This window comes from Bicyclus anynana, chromosome 12 (assembly GCF_947172395.1).
Source record: "Bicyclus anynana chromosome 12, ilBicAnyn1.1, whole genome shotgun sequence".
Classification (NCBI taxonomy): Eukaryota; Metazoa; Arthropoda; class Insecta; order Lepidoptera; family Nymphalidae; genus Bicyclus; species Bicyclus anynana.
This window is the reverse complement of record NC_069094.1, coordinates 10,478,836-10,502,507: the sequence shown is the minus strand read 5'-3', so window position 1 is coordinate 10,502,507 and position 23,672 is coordinate 10,478,836. Positions and strand designations below refer to the sequence as shown.

The 23,672-nt window shown below is 33.7% G+C and overlaps 2 protein-coding genes across 6 annotated transcripts; one reads left to right on the top strand and one right to left on the bottom strand.

Moving 5' to 3' along the window:
- The first annotated feature begins 1,869 nt into the window (after positions 1 to 1,869).
- LOC112054023 (acidic leucine-rich nuclear phosphoprotein 32 family member A) lies at positions 1,870 to 11,474 on the top strand. Of its 2 annotated transcripts, XM_024093666.2 has the most exons (6): positions 1,875 to 2,064; positions 4,167 to 4,543; positions 5,037 to 5,125; positions 6,947 to 7,024; positions 7,313 to 7,426; positions 7,992 to 11,474. In XM_024093666.2, exons 1-6 carry the CDS (start codon positions 2,017 to 2,019, stop codon positions 8,069 to 8,071), a joined length of 786 nt encoding a protein of 261 aa, XP_023949434.1. In that variant the 5' UTR covers positions 1,875 to 2,016; the 3' UTR covers positions 8,072 to 11,474. The 2 variants fall into 2 exon arrangements, with proteins under 2 accessions (XP_023949435.2, XP_023949434.1); XM_024093667.2 differs by lacking the exons at positions 6,947 to 7,024; positions 7,313 to 7,426; positions 7,992 to 11,474 and adding an exon at positions 5,716 to 5,918 and having other exon boundaries at positions 1,870 to 2,064.
- Positions 11,475 to 12,035: 561 nt separating this feature from the next.
- On the bottom strand, positions 12,036 to 19,611 carry LOC112054018 (origin recognition complex subunit 2). 4 transcript variants are annotated; one of them, XM_052884737.1, is made up of 9 exons: positions 19,369 to 19,611; positions 18,510 to 18,677; positions 17,795 to 18,004; positions 17,317 to 17,402; positions 16,750 to 16,914; positions 15,863 to 16,214; positions 14,502 to 14,684; positions 13,573 to 13,806; positions 12,036 to 12,563 (listed from the first exon to the last, which is right to left on the bottom strand). In XM_052884737.1, exons 2-9 carry the CDS (start codon positions 18,667 to 18,669, stop codon positions 12,358 to 12,360), a joined length of 1,596 nt encoding a protein of 531 aa, XP_052740697.1. In that variant the 5' UTR covers positions 18,670 to 18,677; positions 19,369 to 19,611; the 3' UTR covers positions 12,036 to 12,357. The 4 variants fall into 4 exon arrangements, with proteins under 4 accessions (XP_052740697.1, XP_052740696.1, XP_023949423.2 ...); XM_052884736.1 differs by having other exon boundaries at positions 19,373 to 19,611; XM_024093655.2 differs by having other exon boundaries at positions 19,392 to 19,611.
- Positions 19,612 to 23,672: the final 4,061 nt, after the last annotated feature.

The following is a 23,672-nucleotide window of genomic DNA, read 5'->3' as shown; positions in this document are numbered from 1 at the left end:
GGAGAGACGCTATAGGTAATATAATAAAGATTATTGAGATTATAGTATTAGGCCTTGAGTATCAAAACTAAGATATTAAAAACGCATACCCGGATTTTGATTTTGAAACTACAATACCAAGTATTTTTATAATTTAATCTAAAGTAATATTCTATCTAAAATTGTCTATATTATCATATAGAGGTAATGTACAAATAGGCTCCGAAATAACTGGGACCATTTTAAAAATTCTTTCACCAATTCAAAGCTACATTATCAGCGAGTAACATAGCGACCCTGCACTAGAAAGCGCAGTGTTGGTCGACCCACCACTAGGTAGACTGGCAACATCAAGCGAGTCGCAGGGATTCGCTGGATGCAGGCGGCTCAGGATCGTAATGTTTGGAAGTCCCTACAAAATGAATATCAGCCTATGTCCTGCAGTGGACGTCCATCGGCTGACATTAACAGCCTCCGTGGCGCAGTGGTGTGCGCGGTGGATTTACAAGACGGAGGTTCTGGGTTCCATCCCCGGCTGAGCCGATTGAGGTTTTCTTAATTGGTTCAGGTCTGGCTAATAGGAGGCTTCGGTCGTGGCTAGTTACCACCCTTCCGACAAAGACGTACCGCCAAGCGATTTAGCGTCCCGGTACGATGTCGTGTAGAAACCGAAAGGAGTATGGATTTCACCCTACTCCTAACAAGTTCGCCCGCTTCCATCTTACATTGCATCATCACTTAGCATGTCCTATAAAATGTTGCCATCAATCTGAAGTATCAACAGGTGATAAGCCTCATGTGTGCCTGTAAAAAACACAGTCAACAATACTTTATCTTTACTAGTGGACGCCCGCGACTTCGTCCGCGTGGAAATTAGTTTTTCACGAATCCCGCGGGAACCATGGATTTTTCCGAAATGAAAAGTAGACTATGTGTTAATCCAGAGTAAATCTATTTCCATTCCAAATTTCAGTTTAAAACGGTATGTGTAATACTCAACGATATAGTATAAAAAATATCGTTGGTAGGTATTCCTGGGATGATATTACAAAAATACGTCGTTTAATTTTCTCTCAAAATTCTCGATTCCTCAAAATTCCACCCTTAAAGGTTATTTTTATTGTGTAAGAGTCGAGAGCGTCTGCTAGTTACAAAAAATATCTAGCCCAAATTATCATGAAGTTAAATTCTGCTGTAGTAAGTACCTAACTATCAATCTGTAATGTATTTTGTATTATAGTATATTAAAAAAAGTGAAACAGTATTTTAATCCGACTTCAAAAAAGGAGGGTCTCCATTAGATGCGTATTTTATGTTTGTCACCTCATAACTTCGTGATTTATTAACCTATTATGAAAATTATTTTTTGTTTGAAAGAGATTGGTCCAAATTCCAGATGATGATGATGATGATCTAGCGGCCAGATTGGTCTTATTTAATTTTCACGAAAATCGGTTCAGTAATTTTGTGTTAAAATAAAAAATAAAAATAACTAAAATAAGTGCACGAAATTGCCTATACAACAGCATGGGCCTACAAACGTTCAGCCTACTGAAATGAGGTATGTCTGGCTACCGCTAAATAAAAAATTCTAAATTCTAATATTGCGCTGGGTCTCTATTTCTATGAAACATTATTTGGAACTGCCGCGCTTTCTAGTTGCACGGCGAAGTTGCTAAAACTAGAATCAAATTGAGTCGCCTTATTACGAAAATATACTCGAACCGTCTAATATTAGTAATAAAAATAAAGAAACAATATATTCGATTATTTTACTACATTTCACAACTTCAACTCTAAGCTAAACAATATTCTTTTGGAAAGAAATGGTAAAATGAAATACTAAACGACAACGTAGTATCCGGTTGTCTAAATTTGTCGCTAGGCGGCGCTAGTAGTACAACGTCAGTCGTGTGTAATGTGTATCTATAGTTTCCTTCTGTTTTGAAACCCAAGCAAGCTAAGTGATTTAGTTCCTTGAGCAATTAAAAGGGTTTTTTCAAGTGTTTCATAGTGTAATCCTTCAGTTTTGACAAGATGGAAAAGAGAGTTGTGTTGGAACTACGGGGAAGAAATCCCTCACAGGTAAATAAAATCTCTACTTCGCTATATTGGAATGTTTTGTCGATATGTATTTCCTGGGATATTTATTGTAATATTGTGCCTAGTGCCTTAAAATTCAAAGGTATTATTGTATGTAAGCAAATAATTCTATATAACGTTAGATTACCGCTAACCTAGAACGTAAAATATAGTTTTGAGATGTGGCGTTATTGTTTATAGAAGTCGCAATTATCAAATGTTACGTGCATTCGTATCCACGTTTTTAATTTGCAATCAAACATTAAAATCTTTGTTGATTAGTCGCCAATGGCATAGTTACTTAAGCTCTTATTTATCTAAAAGCACAATTTCTCATAGCATTTTCATTTTTGAGGTTAAGTGATAATAGGACACAAGCTAACTTTCGAAAATGAATGCGAATATGTGGATCTTGTAGGGCTTAATTGCTCTATATATTCGGCTAATTATAAATAGTCATATTAGACGATTAGCACTAAGAAATTGTCGATATCACCGTATGTGCATTTGAACTGATTTATCGTATCCATATTTTTTTACACAATACCAAATTACGTGTAAGAACTTACAGTAAAATTAAGCATATTTCATATTTCATGTTAATTAAATGTTTATTAAAACATTAAAATTCATAATGTTAATAATTAAATGGTCTATTTAAATGTATGTCTACTGAATGTATACCCCAGACGTAATTTCGCGCCCTTTCACCCGACTTCATACTTTCTAAAAAATTTAAATGACATTAAATTTGCAATAATTTTAAATATATACATTGCACTTGGCGCATCGATGATTTTCTGCTGTAATTAAGAAGTTATTTCATTTGTGTTTTCTTGACGCACGCCTTACCAATAGAGCGGCCATTTTTATTGCGTCGCGATGATTCGTGTCATCCGCCATTGCGAGACGAAAACTATCATTGGAATATCAACTACAATTCACGAATATTGAAAATACCTATGGAAACGATTGCATTTACACATCCCCATTATGTTAAATTGAAGAAATTCTTACAATAAACACTCCTATACAGGAATTTTTAAACTGCGTTAGTTGAACCCTTGACAACTTTACACCATTTTGACGTTTTACGGGTTTTGTCTGCTGGCCGAAATCTTATGGAAAGCCAAATGATAGACTTTTTTTCTAAATTAATTGTATTACAACATTTGTCGTTAAGAAAATGGTTTCTAAATTCGTAATTTTATTAATCATTAGCGATATGAATATGTAAACTAGTGAATTAATGTCTTTGGTGGAAGGAATTAAAACTTGAGCTGAACAGGGCTGCCACCATTAACAACTTGTATATTCTCTATGTATAATATAGAATTTAATGTATTATAATTTGTATACACGTACCTACATTATTGTAGATGACAACTAAAAATAGCGACTCTAGCGTTATTCGCGACTGATAAGCGTAATTTTCGTAAATTTGCGAGAGGTTAGCCGATCCTATTCTGTACTATCTCAAGGTAAATTATGTTCATAATATCTGACCATGCAAATAACTTTTTTTTTTAAAGAATATTCACCATATCTTTTTTTTAATATGACCAATATTCCCATTCCCCTCCAACTAGTCTAGAAAGACTATTAGGAATTGATACAACAATAAGCCAACAGGCCGGGGATGGAACCACCACCCCTTGGTGATGAGTATGACGGCTCTTACTGTTTGCTATTGAGGCTATATATATATTGTAGCTATTGAGGCTACAATATATATATATTATATCTGGTTCATAGTAACTTTTGTTACACTACCCTCCTCCCAACTTGTATCAATAACAAGGTTATTAAAAGTTGTTACTAACCAGCTGTTTTTTTACTGTTGATTGATTTTACAACTTAACAGCCACAATGTCCTACAAATTGCATGGTACATTATCTCGTTCCGACGCTCAGAAATTTTCATTTCCTGATAACTCAGATAACAGAATCTAGAGAATCAAGAATTTTCATAAATAAAAAGTTCATTGTCACATTGAGAGGAAGCTGAAAAATTAACTTTTTAGTAATCAGGTTTAAAAAATGTTCTATGGACTCCTGACTAATACTACAATTTGATTTAATCAATATATTTTTGACATCTTCAGATCAAGGAGCTGAATTTGGACAACTGTAGAAGCACAAACATAGTTGGGTTATCAGACCAGTACACCCAACTTGAAATTTTAAGTCTCAACAATGTGGGACTCACTTCACTCAAAGGATTCCCCACATTGCCGAAGCTGAGGAAATTGGAGCTATCTGACAACAGGATATCCAATGGGCTGAACTTTCTGAAGGGGTGCAAGAAATTAACCCACCTCAACTTGTCTGGCAACAAAATAAAAGACTTGGAGACGTTACAACCTCTAGAAGAGTTTGAGAACTTGAGGGTTTTGGATTTGTTCAACAATGACGTCACTACCATTGATGACTACAGAGTGAAAGTGTTTGAGCTGCATCCATCTGTCAAATACTTGGACGGGTAAAGTTATTTTATATAGTTGCTATACACATAGATGCTATGTAGATACTTATATAATGATTAGTCTTTATGATACATACTGTACCTGATGCCAACTGTGACGAAACATACCACCACCTGCCAACAGCTGCTGTGCCTCTGATATATATTCTGTATGGTACTAAAGCCCTCTCATTCTGAGAGGAGACTCGTGCTCAGTGAGCCGAATATGGATTATTAATGATGAAGATGATGATGTGTATGTCCTTATTAGTTATTATACATATAAACCTTCCTCTTGAATCACTCGCATCTATTGCTGTAAACTGCATTAAAATCTGTTAAGTAATTAGCTAACTAAGCGAACATACAGTGGAAGCGAGTTCACAGCAAGGTGTGCACCAACTTAGTTTCTATCAGCACCAACTTAGTTCCTATCTCCATGGGATATAATCATGCTAGTGACATATCTTTATTATAAAATCTTGGTTAACAACTGTTTATCTAATTTCAGATATGACAGGGAGGACAGAGAAGGAGAGGACAGTGATGCCGAGGAGGAAGATGTGGAGGAACTGAATGGAAATAATGACAGCGAGGAAGGTAAAGCTTATTGCTGATAGTGCAACATTCTGTTGTACACTCATTTACTTGGTCTCAAAAAGGAAAAACCTCAAAAAGAGACAAACATACATAGGCCCTCGAAAAAATAAAATATTCATTCAAAAACATTCAAATAAAAGCCATTAAATCCTGCATCCATTTTATATAGAGCTTCATATAAGATCATTTAAGCACCTCCTAAACTTTGTCCGTGTGGAAATCAATGTAAACTTTCAACCCCTATTTCACCACTTCAACCATTGAATTTTAAAAAATTCGTGAATCCCATTATATTTTGTACTTTTTTATGATTTATGAACATATTTTTAAAACTGTAACTCTAATATGAAGGACCTTCCATACAAGCTTCAACCGCTATTTGACCCCCTTCTATTTTTATTTTAGAATTAAAAAGTACTCTTTTTGCTCTTTTGCTGGTTTTGCTCCAAGGTCCTATTTACCATTATACCAAAATTCATCTTGATTGGTTCATTCCCTTTAGCTGTGAAAAGGTAACAGACAGACATACTTACGTTCACATTATAATATTAAATATAGATTACATTGCATACTGTTGTACTGGCTTACAGATTTGGACATAGATTTGGGCTCTCTATTGATTGATGATGGCAGTCTATCTGAGAGGAATCCAGAGGCATCGCCTAGTCTGCTCATATCTATGTATACAGTGTATGGACTTCTGTTCCATATGGGTTATCTTTTAAGAAGTAAGCATCATACATCTTTATATTGTGATGCTTATGTACTGTCATTATAGATTTTACTCTTAGTATGAGTATAATTTCTGTTATAAGTATATCAATGACTAGTAGCTCCGTAGTTTTACCTGCCTAGTTCCCGTTCTCGTCAAAATATAGGGATAAAATATAGCCTATGACATTCACAAGGTGGTTTGATAGTGGTAAAAGAATTTTCAAAATCACTCGGTCAAATGAAATTCAAAAATGTCAATAGACTTATGGACTAGAGAAGAACGTAGTGTACATACTTTAGTAGCCATACCAAAGTTTAAAAACTATACCTAGGCTGTAGATAAATGAAATTGAGTGGAGTAGACAGAAAAAGTACTCTTGACTCTTGACAATAATAAGGGTCGTAATGTGATTGTTTCTTTGCAAATTTCTCTGAAACAACTGGACCGAATGGAAAATTCTTTCACCGTTGGAATCCTACATTATCCTTGAAGAACATAGGCTATATAGGCTGAAACTGCCTAACATCTAGTTCAACATAATTATAGAAAAGGAGAAATCTATCTGAAGTTGGTTATAAGTTACTGAACTAGTTGGCATTCAGAATAATCATGTGTTCATATAACTAAGGTCTGGACAATCAAATTTTTACTTTTGTGGAACAAATTTAAAATCCAATTATACTATACAGGTTGCTTGGAAGTATAACTAAAAAATAAAAACTTGTGTTTTCATACAAAGTAATTCAAATAATTCCGACTATCCAATGTAACACACGCATTTAATCTATCCTTGCATTTTAAAATACGTCAAACTTGGCTACATCATAATTATAAGGATACCCCTATTTTAGATTTATTTAAGATTTATTTACAAAAGAAATTTTAGAACATATGTTCATTGAACATTTTTAATTAATTTTCGGTAAAGATTATAACCCCAGAGTTATGGAAAATACTCCCCAGCACCCTGTATATGCGAAAGTTTGTCTGTCAGTTACCCCTTCAGGGCTAATCTGCCAATCTGATTGAAGTTTCCAGAAAAATTCATGGGTCACACCGGGGTAACAGTTTCACTATTATTGTATATGTATTTTCCCTTGTTTCAGATTCAGAAGAGGAAGATGACGATGAGGAGGATGATGATGGGGAAATATCACTGAGTGCTGTTTATCGTGATAACTTGGGTAATTGACTTATCTGTATTTTGAAAATTCTTTTACCAATAGAAAGCCACTTTATTTTTGATTGTCATGGACTATATTTTAGCGCTGTTTATTGTGATAACTTGGGTAATTGACTTATCTGTATTTGAAAATTCTTTTACCAATAGAAAGACCCATAGAGAATTCGAACCCACACCCTTTGTAATCAGAGGCAGAGGTTATATCCACTGGTCTATCACGGCTCAGCTCGACTGGGAACGTATTGTAGTCAGTAATATTTATGTGTCTCATGTGTTACGTCATCCGCAGAGGAAGAAAGCTCGGCCAGCTCAATGTTCGCAGGCAGCGATGTGGAGGAGGAAGAAGATGATGAGGAGGACAATGAGAATGATGCCAACCCAGAGCACAAGGCCAAGGCTATAGGTAGGCTGCATGCACATCTAAGTCAAAATTCATTTATTTCAGTTAGGCTTAGTTTACAGGTACTTTTGAAATCTCAGGTAATGTTAGAGACGAAATATCTTAGTATTCCATGGATTCATCGTGTGGCAGCATCTCCTATTAAAAAGTGGATGCACAATCAGCGACCAAAAAACCAACTTCTTGGCACTCAATTCAAGTTGTCGCATTTGCAAATTCAACCTTAAACTCAATTCTTAAGGTTTGCTCTGAATTTGGGATTTTATTAAACATTGGACTGTATTTTGAAGGCCTTTAAGTATAATTTTCTTTACCAATAATTCTAAAACTGTCAAAAAGCAAAATTGGCCAGTTTTAAGTGATATTCTATTCTACATGAGTGATTTCTACATAATCTCGCTGTGTGGCAACACATTTACTGTCATAACAAAAATCTGTCATTATAGAGCAACCAATCATTATTGATAGTTTTATCAGATTAATAAAATAATAATGGAATTCGGATGAATTACAATATTATTAGTTAGATGAAATTGACTTGAATTTATTTTTTGTTTTGTTACATTAGACGGAGAAGAGAACGCACGCGACCCCGAAGAGAGCACTCGAGGTAAAAAGCGAAAACATGAGGACGAGGACGAAAATTGAAGTTGCCTTATGCGGAGTTATCTTACTAGTTCGTAAGTGTACAGCACTCCGGAGCGTCGGACAATAAACACGGTCATAGCTATGGTGAACCAAACTTCGGCCGCTCAGAAATTGTGTGTCTTGACAGATCGTGATCGAATGGGCGACGTAACTTTGAACTGGTGAACAATTTACGGCGAAAGGAGATGGTCCAAAATAGTATGCAGCCCAGGATCAGTCATTGTACCCAAGCGGAAATTAAAGAATATATTTTTCCCTATTTTTGAAATCTACGAATTTACTGTTTTCTTTCGAAATAATATTCATTCTCTTCCAAGAAATGCAACATTAATATGGGTAATAATGCCGGATTTATGACTTTTTTAATGCAGTAGTCGAATTGACGTTTGCTGTCATTGTCATGTTATAGTTGCTTTAAGGGCGCCATCTTGATATTACTCAAAAACTTTGGTTTTAATTTTATTTATTTCTTTTTATTTAGTTAGATTTATTCACTTATTTAGATTTTAATAAAACACTAGTATTTTTAAAATTTTAATGATACGGGGTACAGGAGTGGACCTGAAATGGACCATCTCCTTTTAAATATATTTTATTAAACTTAATAATGAGTAATAACATTAAAAATTGAATAATTATGCCAACTTACAATAAACCTATTAATTTTGGGTTAAAATTATTAACAATTAAATGAGAAAATTATGATTTTTAAACCAAAGTTACAAAGTTATGCCAACTGTTTATTTTGTTTTTGTATCACCATCTGACAGGTGTCAGAAACGCAATCTCTGAGCGGCCGGACTTTAACGTTCTTATGGGGATACAGTCCGAACTGTACATGGGTCCATAACCATAAACCAGCGCAACAACTACCGAAGTCATTCTATATTATCACCATTTAACTAAAAGTTCGTTGACGTCATTTTTGTGTGTGGAATCTGCAGTTTGTTGTCCGAAAGTTAATATTTCAATTAAATTGTTTATGTAATAATTATTTTTTATTCAATTTGACATGCTTTCTTTAGTCTAATCCTCAGACTAATTACATAAGGACTTGTATCGCATTCAAATTCACGAACAAAATTGTGTTATTTTTTGAGGAAAACGTACTAAAGTTTGGTATATATGTACTAAACTAGGAATTTTTGGCCAGTTTTTACTCCATTCAACTACAAAAAAAATGGTATTTTTAAGGAGTTATTTAACCCACAAACACGATTACAACTATGAAACATCAATACTATGGAGACGTTTATTATCGCATTGGATCATTGATCATATACTTTGACATAAAAGCTACATCTAGCGAGGCAGGTCCTTATCTAATTAGTCTGAGGTCTAATCGAACGAAATGAGAGTGCATGATTTTTTTTTAGATGTAAATTAGCTCTCGAACTTTTAAGATTACAATATAATGGAGTAGCTAAGTGGTAAGTACTATTAATGTGAATATGTGAATGATGATCACATATTAAATGTATGACACATTTTTAATTCTGTTTTGAAAATATAAATTCTATGCAAGAGATTCCGCCTGTATTTACAACCAACTGTTAGACTGGTTGAGACATATTTAATGGTAATCGTAAAACCGATTACATCGGACATTTATATTTACAAATAGTCTAATAGCAAAATGATAGATAATGTTCAGTGACACATTGCAAATAGGTTGCCTAGTTAAATTGCGGCCAAACATATTTTTCATACAAAATCTAGGAAACTATGAATTTGATCAAAGGCAACCTAATACAGTTAAATTAAATATAAAAAAGCTTTCATTTGATATACTAACTGATGAGGGTATATAAATAACATTACTTAACTGTTTATATAAGGCAACCCCACAATTGCAGTGTGAGCAGGCAACCTTTATAGTCCTTTTCATGAAAGAAGTCAGTAAGGCACTGTCAATTTTAGATCAGGTTTTTTCTTTTATGAAAAGGAGTATACTTTTTGAATTATTTTAACGAGCACGATTTTTTTAACTAACCAATGAAGGAAGAAGATTTAGTAAATATAAAAAAATCAATACCGTTTGACCGCAGTTTGACTAGGCAACCTATGTGTGTGTCAATGTGAATATTTTCTATCATTTATTTCTTATCCCAATTAAATAACAGATGAGGGTATATATTTCTTATGTCGGATCTCGTATACCTGCGACTTAAATCCATAAGGGGTTCATACTTTACCAAAAAAACGAAAAAATATCTGCAATATGTACTTTAGCACGTTTGAAATAAATTTAAATCATTCCCGATATAACAGTAGTCCCACTTGAAATAAATTTACACCTCTTTATAATTTTTGGTAATTTTAATATATTTATTGTAGTGTAAATTCTTCTCTTTTAGACATTCAGTAATGTTACTTTTTGTTTTCGAAATGGCAACCACATTTTGCCATATTATTAATTAAGTTACCCCAAACTAATAAATGCAATGAAGCCATTTAAAACAATTACAATAAATAAAGTCAATTGTTTTGTATATTATAATATACAAACGTATAAAAGATCTATATGTACACGAGAAAATATTGTGGCGCCCTTTTAATATCCAATAATAAAATATATAAATTTGATTATTTCAATTCTCAAAATGTATGTATATATTCTTGAATTCGTATGATTTTGTAATCTCACATTTATACCCCAAAAACTTATGGCGGTAGGCGTGATAAAATAATAATTATTGTTAATATAATTTTTACTTTAGTAATAATAATACTAAAAATAAAGTTATAGCAATTACAAATAAAATAAAATGTTACAAATAAAATAACACACTTAAGTATAATTTTTAACTTAGTTAAGGTCAGATTTATTCATAGGGAGGGGGTTATATATTTATTTTAATAATACAGCTACTTTTGGAGTCTGACTGTCAAAACATGACATTAAAATAATAGGTTACCTACCTACTAGAAAAGTTTAGGGTCATAGAAAAGTTGTAATACCTGATAATATTTATTTGAAATTGAAATTTGAGTGTAGATTGAAATGTTACTTTATGACCCAATCTGCCATTAGTTTTTGCTGATATGTATATAAGAAATTCTAAATGATGCTTGTGGTGTTTTTGTTCAAATTATCGTAATAAAATGTTATAATGATTTTTTAATTGAATTAGATGAAATTCTTTGACTTCTTACCGATTTCAGAGAATATTTTTCTATAATATTTTTAAATTTTAAAAGAGCAATTTATGCACCTAGTATATGTTTGGTTGATACATCATGGTGAATGTGCCAGATAAGTGTTGAAGAGAATTTTAGTTATTAATCTTATTGTATTGTGTAAGTCATTAAGTTTAAGTAATTTACAACTTGGTCTGTTGAAATATTATAATCCTATTAAGACTTTATTTCTGGGATTGTAAAATAAAACCTACATCCAAAACTTCATTTGTTTTATTTACTTACCCCAACATTTACAAATCTTATTTAAATGCCTCTGAGGAACTACAAGTAACACATAATTTAGTTAGAAGTATGTAGAAATAACTTTTCACAGCCAGTTTTAGCTTGAAGTGTCCATCTGTGATTTGAAAGTAACTGTATCCTCAAGTGTTAACAAAGGTTTTTTTTTGTCTGTTTGACCATGCTTATCTCTGGAACTGCTGAACAGACTTGGGACTTGCTGTTAAGAGGAGACTATCGAGTTACATACTTGCGAGAAACAAAAACCCATGCAAATATCTCATATTATCTAGTGTGACACAAAAGAGTAGAAAATAAATGAGGGCGCTGTAGTCACATATTGTCGTTCATAGGGTAACCCTGTGATCTGTCATCTACTAGGACTGCAACTATCTTGATACTTGATAATAATAATTGATATTTTGTTCAAAACAAAGTTTTATTATGTTCTTCCGTTCTAGTAGGTTTATTATGTTGTCCGTTGAAAATAATTTTATTCATCTTTTCTTTATAATAAATATATTTAGAAAATACAATATAGCTCCAAAGTAAGCATCATATGTTATTTGTACTAAGATAGCTAATTTAATGATTTACATTTATTAAACTTAAATAAATTCAAGTCAATCTCATTTAAATCTAAATAAATTATATTTATTGTAATTTATTTGGTAATTATCCGAATTTCCACTATTATTTATTTTAATAACCTGATAAAACTATCAATAATTATTGGTTGCTCTATGATGACAGTAAAATATATGTTGCCACACAGCGAGATTATTAGTTTCATTTTTATTAATCTTTTATGTGGCATTTGAACTTAAAATTCTACTCTTTTATGTCGCACTATAGTAATTCAGTCATTGCATAGTAGTTTGTTGATCTAAAAACTGTTGCAGCAAGGAGTTCTCAATGGGTATGACCAGATTTTCACTGCCGTCGTAAGTACGCTTCTGTTTGACGAGCTTGTGGTCCAAGAACTCTGTCAGTTGGGCTCTTAAAGCGAGGTCCGAGCTTACTAGGAACTGTTCACGAGCCTTGGAGTACAAGTCCTTGAAGGGCAAACCTGAAATGTAAAATGGTAAGTTTAAATAAGTTTGTAACCCTCCTCCCGACAAATAATAGATTAACATTTTAACGATACACTATAGCGTCTATCGTTTCAAAAGGGACATAGAACTCACAATCACACGCTCCAATTCACTACAATGCGACAAAAAGAATAACTTAGCATTACATGGATTCACCGTGCAGGTGCCGGGTCCATCGCGTGGCAAAGTCCGAGCAAAGTCCAGGACTTGTGACTACTGGATGTAGGGTTAAGGAATTCCTTTACGATCGATCAACACTTCCCTTCTCCGCTCGTGTTTTTGTTGCCTAGCCAAATTTGGTAAGATTCTATTGGAGAAGCTTTGGATACTCGTTCTAATGTAGAACTAGCTGCAAGACCAAGGTCTTTAAGCAAGTTATAGAAATTTTGCTGGTAATCCTCTCGCACCTATTTCTACGGCGTACAGACTAACTAACTAACATAGCCATTTTTAGTTAGTTCATTTGTTAGGTCATAATATTTATTCACTTTTATACTGTGGTCCTTCGGAATGTTAGTCTCTCACGACACAGTAAGCTCTACAAATATTATTCGCTTAGTTTGTTTGGACAAAAGGAAAGTGGCTGGTCTAGATCTCGACATCCGCTGGGATTTTATAATATTTCTCATATGTATCCATTAATAAAGTCCAATCAGGTGCAGACCCTAGGATTGAGTAAGACTTACTAGATGATTTTGTTGTTGAACCTTATTTGTAGTCAATCCTTTTTGAGCTCTAGCTACTGAAAGGCTTATAGCTTCACATAGTAGCGACAGGAATTATACGGATACCATCATTTTATGGTAGAGCAATGCAATTACCCTCACCTGCATGTTCTACATGCCTTCACTAAACAATTTATGATCAATACATAAATCACTAAACACCCTCTTATTTGTACTATCGCTGTCATAACTTTCTGCAAATACCTTCTATAATAGTATAATTGAATGTTAACACCACCCGTACTCCAGGAACTGGTACCTTGATAGTGAGACTGCTTGTGATTCTGCAGCTGGTGCTCTATGATGATCTGGAAGATGCCCTTCGCGTTGCTGGTGAGCGACTGGTACACGCTCTTGAGGGACGACAGCTGCAGCGCGCCGCTGCGGCCGGACATCAGGGAGTTCTCGTATGACGTCTCTTGGCTGTACGGCAGGAAGGTTGTCACATCCCACCACGTGAACATGAACTTGCTTAGCTTTGAATGGTCCCATACTGAAAATTTATAAATTATGATTAATATGTAATTTTGAAGAAATTAAATATCACGTGTCTTAAACGGTGAAGGAAAACATCGTGAGGAAACCGGCATACCAGAGAATTTTCTTAATTCTCTGCGTGTGTGAAGTCTGCCAATCTAACCTGGGCCTAACCCCTCTCATTCTGTGAGGAGACTCGAGCTCAGCAGTGAGCCGAATATGGGTTGATAATGATGATGATGATGATGTAATTTTGTATATACTAATATTATAATGAGGAAATAATAAGGTAGCTGACTCATTTGAAAGGAGATGGTCCATTTCAGGTCCACTCTTGTACCCCGTATAAATAAAATTTTAAAAATACAAAGATTTTATTAAAATCTAATTAAGTGAATAAATAAAAATAAATTAACAAAATGAATACCCAAGTTTTTTAGTTATATCAAGATGGAAATCGACTACTGCATTGAAAACGTCATCAATCCGCCATTATTACTCTTAATAGTGTTGCATTTCTTGGGAGAGAATGAATATTATTTCGAAAGAATTAAAGTAAATTCGTATATTTGTTTAATATTTTCTTTTATTTCCGCCAGGGTACAATGACTGATCCTGGGCTCCATACAATTTTGGACCATCTCCTTTAATATAAACGGTGATGATGATGACGATGACGATGATGATGGTGATGATGAAGCAGTAACTCACAGAGCGGCGCGTTGATGTGGTCGATGGTGGCGATGAGGTGCACGCGGTCGGCCCGCGCCAGGCTCGCGAGCGCGCTCTGCGCCTTGGCAGTGCGCAGCAGCGCGCCATCGATGTTGTGCACTAGCACGAACACGCGCCCGCCGCTCTCGTTCAACTGCGCTTCTATTAAGTTGATTGCATCGCCTGTAAGAAAGTAGTTTAAGTCATCACAATAGGCTAAGCTAGACATTTTTTTTTAGTTTTTTCTTTAATAAGAATATTTGCCATATCTTTTATAATATGACCAATATTTCCATTCTCTTCCAACTAGTCGGGAAAGACTATGCTAGGAGTGGATACGACAATAGACCAACGGGGTGGGGATCGAACCACCACCTCGGTGATGAGTCCAACCGCTCTTACCACAAAAATATTAGTTAGTTTGACATTTAGTACATCAAGTAACATTGTGACGTCACAAAATGGACGACAGCGTTTTTGACGTTTGGAAAATTTGAAAAATACATGCTTTTTAAATTAACTTTGTTAAGAAATCCTTAACTTTTATTAATTAATGTCGATATATTTCGGACCCTTATTCCATGGGTCAACGATCCTATTGAGACAAATATCTTAGCATCCCATCATGGATATACCATACTGGTGCAGAGTCAATGGTGTGATAGAACAAAAAACGAGTGTGCTTTAGATTACACAACTGAAGTAAAACTTCTTTCAAAAATAAAAAACAAAACCTATCCAATGATATATAATTATATAGGCAGGCTCCCACACATTATTGCTGGTTCTCTCAGCTTCTTTATGGAGAAATTTGTGCCAAATAAAACCATTTGTGTGACTACAACTAACCTCTAAAGTATAAGCAATTGCTTCAGAAATTTATCAAAATTATATACAATTCTGTATATTTGAACATGAAAGGAGATGGTCCATTTCAGGTCCACTCCTGTACCCCGTATCATTAAAATTTAAAAATACAAGGATTTTATTCAAATCTAAATAAGTGAATAAGTCTAACTAAATAAAAAGAAATAAATAAAATTAAAACACAAATTTTTGAGATAAATCAAGATGACGCCCTTAGAGCAACTATGACATGACAATTGACAGCAAACGTCAATTCGACTACTGCATTAACAAAGTCATCAATCCGCCATTATTACCCATATTAATGTTACATTTCTTGGGAGAGAATGAATATTATTTCGAAAGAATTAAAGTGAATTCGTAGATTTGTTTAATCAAAAATAGTTAGAAAAAATATTTTCTTTTATTTCCGCCAGGGTACAATGACTGATCCTGAGCTCCATACAATTTTGGACCATCTCCTTTGTGTGAATAAAAAGGGAGTGATACTTGACCTATATTTGATGGAACATGAGTGTTCTCCAGCAGATCAACCACAATAGTTTCCAGAATACTCTTCATAGTAAGACTAGGAAAGAACCCATTAACAACAACACAAGGCATATCCTGAAGTTTCTCCGCTTGAAACCTCTGCAGGACTTGTCTCTTAGAACCTATGCCGTATAGGATCACATTGAAATTTTCACTTAGTACATAAAGCCATCTGTCAAATAGTTGATCATAGGTTTCTGTGAGATCTCTTATTTTGTGCTGATGTTCGGTTGACAAATGAACATCAAATTCTTTCATGTTATCATTGAGATTCATATTTTTCAATCTTGCTAAGGTATGATCTGATGTGGTAATCTGAAAAGATTAGATGACTTATTAAATATTTTTATCCATTTAGATAAATTCGAATCAATAAATGAACACTTTACATGTAAACATTGACAAATGCAATACTCGAAGAGCCAATTTACATTGGGGTCCCAAGGCGCTGGAATGGTGACCCCTGCACTGGAAAGCGCAGTTTGGTTGACACCCCAATAGGTGGACTGATGACATCAAGCGGGTGGCAGGGACCTGCTGGATGCTGTCGGCTCGAGATTGTTTTGTTTGAAAGTCCATGCAAGAGGCCTATGTCCAGCAGTGGACGTCCATCAGTTGATAATGATGATGAACTCTGAGCCACCAGAATCAAAAATTTTGGTAAAAATAAAATTTGAAGATTCAAGATGAAACTCACAGAAAAATAAAATTGATAGTAATCAATTGTAAAAATGCTCCCCGGATCCTGGACTATATGTAACTGTACAAACTCAATTCCTACGCTTTACAGTATAGATTATTTAATTTAGTAAAAAATTAATTTTGCTGTAAATAAATGAATAGTACTAACTTTTTTACTAGAATTCATCATGAAATAATTATCTGGTGTGACAAAATATTCCGAGTCTTTTTGTTTTGCTTTGCCACCTTTATTCCTAGTGATTTGTGATGCAGTCGACTTCTTTGGACAACTTTCCTCTTCAACATCTGAATTGCTCTCACTTTCTGAAGGGACCTGGAATATAGTTATGTACATTATAATATCTACTTTTATTGTTTTTATTACTTATCGACAAGTATCTTTTTTGACCTTTTACCAAAATAAAATAAATTAATATTTATTTTAAGAACCAAAGTCTAATATAATGCAGATTAAATAAAATGCAATTTTTTCAATTTGTTAAAATGTAATTAATTCTTTCTCCAATAAACAAGCTACTTTAGGAGAAAATACTAAAAATGTGTTTATTTCTGCCTCCGAGCAACTTTATTTTAATAGAGGCTTAGAACCACCACACTGTTGCAATGTGTATGATAATCTTTGAAGCTATGATGACTACAATCTTTATTTACCTTTGAAGTATGTTGACCCCTAACACATCAACCTACGTCAACTTCGTGACACTTTTCAACTTACCTCTTCATCACTTTTGCTTGGAACAAAATCACTGCTGCTTCCAGAGAAATCACTGTCCGAGTCACTTTCTACTGCCTGGATAATTTCTGAAAACATATTTTAAATACAACTGCAACAAATCATTGCTAGATTGTTGTGGGTTTCTTCTTAGGCCTGAGCATATTTATTTGATTACTCATCAATATGATGGACCAAATATTATGTCAAAGAAAAGAGAAAGGGATATTTTATGCTATACTTTTTGTTGCAATAGAACAAAAGTGTGAACTATTCTAACACAATTACATTATCTGAATTATCATGATCAATGACATTATCTGCTAAGCCATATTCTATTTCATAAAACACAGTATTATTACATAAAGAACAGATACTGATAGCTCTATAAAGCACTTGTACTATGCATTGCGTTTCAGACTTCCGGGGACATAGCCATGGGACTCTGCCAGTTTCACAATAAACTTAAGATGTTACTTACTTTTCTTCATAATATTAACAACATGTTTAGGTGTTGCCTCAACCACCTGCTGTAGATTGAGATACTTCTTAGGAGTTTTCATTGGTGTGTTAGTGTTATTGAAGGAATTGGTAACAGCTGCCTTAACTATATTCTGGAGATCATTTTTTGTATGACGAGATTTGAATTTGAAAATATCCTGGCCTTCTACATCATCACTTGTGAAGAGAGCTGCAATGATGTAAGAATAAATCACTAATTAATGCAATATACCAGTCTATAGTTAGGTTAATTACACTAATATCTAAGTATTCTGAATACAGATCAGTCCAGAATAGCACAGAGCAGTTTTCTTCATCAGATCATAATCTTAGCAGTGGAATGATACATGAAAGTCATGTAAGTGGAAGTGTAATGCATCTCTCGAAATACAAGTAACTTAATTCAAAGAAACAAGCAGTATGTATTACTTATATTTATAATTACAGTATACAGTCAGTCAGTACAGTCACTGAAATGTCATTTTACTAACTAGAATTAATAATCTTAATTAAGATTAATTGTACGTACGATTATTAATTCCAGTCAGTAAAATGACATTTTAGTGACAGTTGCACTTGTCATTTTACTGACTGGAATTAATAATTGTATTATAATTTGACATCAATTAATACATATTGCTTGTAATTCTGTAATTGTCATTCTTTACTCTGATTGGGTTTAATGTTTTCTTTACCTTTTGGTTTTGGTGTGCTGCTCTCATCAATATCCTCATCAGAACTTTCAACATAACATTGGGTCTTTCTTTTTACAGGTGACATGTCTAAGAACTCTTCATATCTCTTTGGTGCAGTCCTGTTTCTAGTTCTTCTAGGTGTGCAGCTCGGTTCAGCCATATCTTTTCCTATAAACCATCAACACAGCTAGTGGCAATGAGTAGGACTATAATAGCAGTAGCGCTGACAGATTACGCTTGCAAGTTACAAGAAGGACTTCCTACTGTTTTAAATATTGGATAGTTTGCATTTTAATGCTTTGCAATTGCACGTTGTAGAGTCAACATCTCCTGAGGATGCTCCGGTTTCGGGGTGAAACGTACGTAGAGAGTATTTTGTTGGACCTGGGTGACGTTGTAGCATGGGTTCGTCGACTTTTCGCGGATGATAGCAAAATAAATAAATCATTATATAATTCCTACTGTTTATCGAAGACAATGGTAGACAATTACATTGAATAAGAATTTGTAGATGTATTATGTAGGTACAGATCCTGCAGATTAACATCAAATTAAAAACAATTAATGGTTGAGTGTTGACACATGGCTCAAATGATGTTGGTACTTGTTTGTTTAAATGTGTTTAGTAGTTAAGGTGTCAAGTTATTTTGCACAGGTAGTACATGTAAATTATACTCATATTACTTACTACTACAAACTACTACTAGTAGTGTGTCCAGGTACGTATGTTAACACATACAAGCGAAGTTGAGAAGAGCCGCTAGGAAAACAACAGAGTAACAGGTACACAATTTACGTGAATGTCATAGAAGAACCCTTGATAATAACATGAACCCAATGGTTCATTTTTAGTAAGTACCTACGTAGTTATTTGTTACAAACCTGCAGTGTTGATTTATCCTTATTATTGTATTACAATGGCTCGTAAATCGTTTTCGAAATTCCTATGAGAATCAAGGTTTCCTTATTTTAAAATATCCACCTTTCACAAATTACAGGCGTAAAACTAGTGCACAATACGTTAACATAATACTTGGGAGTTAGGGACAAGTAATAAACAAAATTTTTGCAAACTTTAGAGAAATTTCAAATAAATGTAATTTAATTTAAAATTTGAAATAAAAAAACAGTGCAGCTGCCGCCGGATGAAACATGTTTCTGACGTCTGTCAGTGTCAACTGTCAATGTCAACTGGGTGTCACTGTCAGTTGTAAGCAAAGAATATATCTCCAAAAAAAGAAGTCAGTCTACATACACAATAATGTTGGACATAGCTGCGACACTATTTCCGCATACGAAATATTTTTGAATTAATGTCAGCATTTTTTTTAGTTTTTTTTCATCGAGTTTTAATAAAACACTTGCTTACTTTTAAAATATTTGAAATAGAAACCAATTGAGAAAAACAAAAAGTAAGATATTTCCGTAAAGAGTAGGGAGTTAGGGAGGGGTAGCGATCAGGCGGGAACGACTGGCGATATAAGGCACCCGCCGTACGGTTGGCGTCCGAGCCGTCCACTCCACATATCTCGTTGTGTAATTCTTTATGGGTTACTTAGGATAGGCGGGGAGAATTGAGAAGTGAATTATGAATGTTGCCATGTCAGAAAGGATCCCTTAAACCTGCATCCGGAGTCACAAGCCTCTGGGACTGCTCTATTCTCTTCTATTCTAGAGTCTTACAGTTTGATTCGTTAATTAAGTTGCCTGACAAATAATCATATTTGAGACACGTGATATTTAATGCAGGTAACTGAAAAGTTGGAGGTGCATTCCTCGGACCGGATTCGAACCGACGCCCTCTGAATCGAAGGCAGAGGTCATATCCACTGGGCTATAATGTCTCTCATGATTTTTAGTCAAATATTTTCCTAAAGTTAATTGTAGGTAAACCTTCAGTTTATCAAATCCTACATAATAAACATGATTGTGTGTCCCATTTTCATGATAGCTTTAAAATATTATAACTGGGGAGAATTAAAAAACATAGTTTACATCTTTTCATTTATTTGCTCAACTTATTGACAATTTGGAAAATCACAGTTAATATTTCTGACAATTGTGTTGTAACTATCATATTACGCGACAACAGCTGCCAGTATGTAAATGGGGTGTGGGTATAAAATGGTATTATAAATATTGATAATTTATTGGCCACAGTATATTACTATTTATATATTATTGTATTGTAATTATATAATGAAATTGGTACATTGATTTGTAAATAAACTTAAAAGAGTCAAGAGAACAGATGCTGTTATCAAAATATTATATACCTAATAGACAAATATAGTTGATTAAATTACATACATATTTTGTTACATTTTCATTAATGAAAGCGAGCATAAACAAATGAAGAGTGACTTGACTTGAAAGACACAAAATACAAATAGAAGCAAGACAATGACTATCATTCACTAAAATTCTTTTTTAAATAACTACAACACATTTATTTATTTATCAATTGAAAATTAAAACCATTAGAATCGTTTAAAAAATATTATACATATATTTTATAAATGGAAAAAAAATCACAATATGTCATTAGAATATCACCTGTGTAAGTAACAAATAAAGATAAATGGTGTCTCACGGTGATACAACTTAACATTTAGCACTTAACATATATTGTTATGGTGGGATCATAGCTCTATATACAACACCAACAAATTCAATATGCTATTACCATTGACCTCTTACAATAAAAGGACGCACAATCATGTAGAAAATTTCACTTAAAAACTGGCCAATTTTGCTTTGACAGTTTTAGAATTATTGGTAAAGAAAATTTTACTTAAAGGCCTTTAAATATAGTCCAATAATCAATTAATACCCATATTCAAACTTAAAGATTGACTTTGCAAATGCGACTATTTGAATTGAGTGCCAAGAAGTTGTTTTTGGCACTCATTGAGTGGGGACGTTTTTTGGTCGCTGATTGTGCATCCACTTTTTAATAGGAGATCGTTGGCTATTACAATCACTCGAGTCACCTACCACATCTAAACTAATGTCACAGAGCTTTGTACATAGAAGCGTGAAGGCCGATACATTCAAAACTGGACTCCATTCACATGCATTTGTACAAAACTATGTTACAAAACTTTATAAACATTTATTGCATTCAAATACCAAACTACTTTTAGTAGATCAAAATGTACTACTATAAACTTCTACCAAGAATTTTCTGAAAGCAATTCACGATAACTCGAATCTGATTCCATTACATTTTCTACATCTTTACCCATTCGTTTTTATTTTTTTAATTAAATATATCATCAAACTATTAGCCAATAATGTACACAATGCGTTTTAATATTTAATCATTTCATTTTATTAATACATCATTTTTAAATATTATGAGGTTTAATATTGAATACACTGCAATAATTTACATTAAAAATAATATGAGAATGTTCACATAAACGACATACCATAAAATATATCTCCGAGCCTACTTTGAAAACTACGTAAACGCGCAAAAAGCGTCCAGCATATTATCATTATAACATACACATTAAAGTAATCATTTAAAAGCGGCACAATAAAAGACCGCGAGAGACAAAATGTTAGGTCTTGAGATCAAAAATAGTAAACGAAGTGATGAGTCTCTGGGACTCACAACTAAACATACGTAACACGTCCGCCGGCCACTTCTCCACTGCGGAATCGTTCCAATTCCGTCCATTGTTCCAAATATGTCCACACACGACACCTGGTCACAAGTTGGCTGACGGAGGACTTCCGTTAATACTAAATATTTTAGTGCTAATATTATATTTGTCGCCACATTCAAACCTTACAGGATTCCAAATTTATAATATAGTTTCAACAGTTTCAACGATTGTATAGTCCGTTTGAACCATGTATTCACTTAGCAATATTACAGGCTCAACAAACGTTCGTCAAATGTGCAGGAGACAACACTTATCTCTGCTAAAACCCCTTTACGATACTAACTTAGTAAACATCACTCAATTTACGCGAATGATGTGACAGCTTCATAGAAACATTTGCTCGTGTTAAATGTCTGTGTCTTCGCACAAAGCACCCAAACTATTCGTGAACAAATATTTGCATTATAATTTGCGCGCAATCTAGATATATTATATACTATATATATCCAGATATATATATATATAGTACGATTATTAATTCCAGTCAGTAAAATGACAAGTGCAACTGTCACTGAAATGTAATTTTACTAACTGGAATTAATAATCGTATTATATAAAGGGCTTACGACAGTGATGTAGTTCCAACATATTGCTCAACTTGTTGGAACGACGTTGCAAAACATTCGTATATTCGTAGTTCTTCATCATCAGAAATTATTGTTTAGACCCATAATGTTCCTTAGTGAATACATAGTTTAACATTGCTCATCATTGATGGCAACATTTAATGAATTAATCAATTTCCTCACATTCAAAACACACTAATTAAGAGTTACACATACACATACATATTATATATAATGTATATAATATATATGTGTATATGTTTTATGAGTATGAATGTATATTAGTATATTCGGATAGACACGTGTTCGATTTACGCCCGAAATTAATAATCAATCCTAATCCGTTTTTTCCTGTCTAAGATCGATATTTCAATCCATTTCTTATATAAAGCATGCCAATAAGCGATCCTCGAATCGAGTTTGCAATCTTAAAAATCAATCTATCATTGGGAGGACGGATCACAGATTAGAGATGGCCTCTGTATGAAAATGTAAATTTTTACGTGTCAATAACCTATCCGACCATTTTGACATATCCATAGATCGGTGTAAACAAAACGAACTTCTGTACTCAAACTACAAAAACGTCAGTTCAAGTTGTCAAAAATTTTCCGTTCCATTTTCGGTAGTGCGTTCTTCGTGTAGTGTGTATTTGATAATAAAATGATTTTTTTACGTGTTTTGAAATGTAAAGTCATATTTAGCTTAAAACATATTTCAAGTGGGTATTCCGTTTTTAATTTAAAGATTTGTTACATTTATAAAACGTTGAATAAAAAGTATTATTGAATTAAGCACTGTGCTAAGAACGGAACAACAAGGAGGGAAAAGATTGCTTGCGATCGTCAGAAAAACATATTTAGATTGCAGAGTTTTAATATTGGCACGAAGATTAGAGATCAATCGGGATTCGGATTGGA